The sequence below is a fragment of the Mycetomoellerius zeteki genome, unplaced genomic scaffold (genome assembly GCF_001594055.1).
Source record: "Mycetomoellerius zeteki isolate Tzet28-1 unplaced genomic scaffold, Tzet1.0 scaffold331, whole genome shotgun sequence".
In the NCBI taxonomy this organism is placed as follows: domain Eukaryota; kingdom Metazoa; phylum Arthropoda; class Insecta; order Hymenoptera; family Formicidae; genus Mycetomoellerius; species Mycetomoellerius zeteki.
Window position 1 is genome coordinate 423 of NW_017257318.1, and position 2091 is coordinate 2513.

At 36.5% G+C, this 2091-nt stretch overlaps 1 protein-coding gene across 1 annotated transcript in view; it reads right to left on the reverse strand.

The window, feature by feature from the left end:
- Positions 1–680: 680 nt before the first annotated feature.
- Positions 681–2091, reverse strand: part of LOC108725201 (uncharacterized) — a 5912-nt gene continuing 4501 nt past the window's right edge. The window contains exons 6-7 of the mRNA XM_018452065.1: positions 1504–1681; positions 681–730 (exon numbers count right to left, since the gene is read on the reverse strand). Coding sequence (XP_018307567.1) covers positions 681–730; positions 1504–1681 — 228 coding nt within the window. The remainder of the gene's footprint in view (positions 731–1503; positions 1682–2091) is intronic.

Genomic DNA, 2091 nt, shown 5'->3' on the forward strand with positions numbered 1-2091 from the left:
ATTTAAGATCACCGAGAGCTTATTGGTGAAATTGACTTTAGTCATCAGCCCCGTTTCTTGCATCGGATTGGTCAGTTTTGGGTGGTGTTGCCAAGGATAGGGTGGCTAGTAGTGTAAACTTTGATTGTCTCGTGTGAAACTTATCGCTAGATTCGCAATCTCTTCTTAGAACTATATCAAGAAAGATCGTCGTCCGTTACGAATCCACGGTATTGGATGATGATAAACAGATTCCTTTTCGAGTTTCAAAGGTGTAATCTATGATTTCTAAACTTCCGCAGCAACTTGATATCTAGTCTTTGTTCAATTAGCATCGGTCACCGGTGTTGGGTTTTATCTCCAAGGGTATGGAGTTACTACTATGAATTGATTCAATTATTTATTCGTCTATCGAAAGAGGAATCTATTGCGATCTTTTGTTTTGAACGGATCGTGGTCTCTATGTCTGGAATTTCATCGCCCTCAATCCCGTGGTTGATATTTAGATCCATGGTGAAAAATAAGGGGTAGATTACTCTTTGATTACTCTCTCTATAAACAGTCCGAGACTGTTATTAACTACTTATATTTCATAAATAATATCCGAGTGACAACGATCGATCTTCCACAAAAGAAAAGAATCGTGGAGTCTACAGGACGTAACAAGACAGTTACGTAATAATTTCAAAGAGTGGCATGGATCAAGAAATACTGATACCTTTTTTTGTGTCGTTGGATGATAAAAGTATGTCTGAAAAAACGTTGAAGGTGTTAAATTGCATCCTAACATTTTGCACACTCTAAAATTAACAGAAGCTCCGTCGAAAGTCATTGCTATTATATTTATATTATGCTCATTCAAAGCTATTAATGCTTGAGTAATTAAATTAGATTTCTATTTAGCATTCAATCCCTTTATGAAATAATATCCTATGGGAATTTTCCAAGATTGATTTATTACATTTACTAAAAACACTAACAACGCTTCTATTACTATAGTATTCTTGCACTCAATATCAGAACCTATAAATCGATGTACCCTCTTATTTTTTTACCGTCAAATTCGACATGATGTCTTATATGTATTTCATCGAATATAAGAACGCCAAAGAGAGGATAATTGACTAGTTCGGCACGTTTTTTGATTGACTGTAATGCTTCCTTATTTAAACCCGGCTCACCGTTCACCGATTTGTACCATTTAGAAATTGTTTTAGGATGAGGTAAAGAATAATCAAATTTTTTTCTGACATGCGTATGCTCGTGGCGAGTAGAAATGTAATGTTAGAGCAAACGCTCTTAATTCGGGTTCATATTGATTGCGTATTTTTGTTTTAGCAATATTTCTCCCTTGACGTAATAACAATTGTTTATTAAATGTACTGTTACGTCCGAACTCCGGTCATGTGTGCGGATAGGTTTAGAGAAAGAAGGAGTAATAAGGTTGGAGCAAGGAAGGACGTTAGAGCAGACGCTGTGTCTCGCATGCATCCGCGGGAAAGGGATAGAGCGAGTCGAACGCACCTTTTATAGCTCTGGAATATGGGTCAACGTCCTGAAGGGACGCTATAACACCTGTTTCCAACGGGCAGTGCGAACGTCGGTCCGAATTTTGAGTCAAGAAACTTAATCCTTGTAACTCGGGACCGGACCACATGCGATCTCTGTCGAGCAGTGGGAGTAGGTACGAGGTCTTACGATTCTAAAATAAATGGAGATTGAAATCCGTCATTTTACAAATACTCTATTTTATTGTTAACACTAAATCTTACAAAAGTATAGCCAAACATTATTTTTAATTGGATTTAAGGTTAAAATTTAAGTCTATCTTTATAAAATAATACTAAACAAACTCTCGTTACAATTTAACGTCATATCTCTCGCGAAGGATATTAATTGGATACGATCGACTTATTGTTACAAACTCTATTAATAATTACACCTAATAATAAGAATATATATATATATATCTATACATGCGTGCATGTGTCCTCGGAAATTTGAAATATCATGGTGGTCGTGACTAGGTCTATGAGGTAATTGTGTGAGTGTGTATAAGAGAGGCGATACAGGAATTAAGGTACTTCATGAAGTACAACGGAGGAAGGGGGG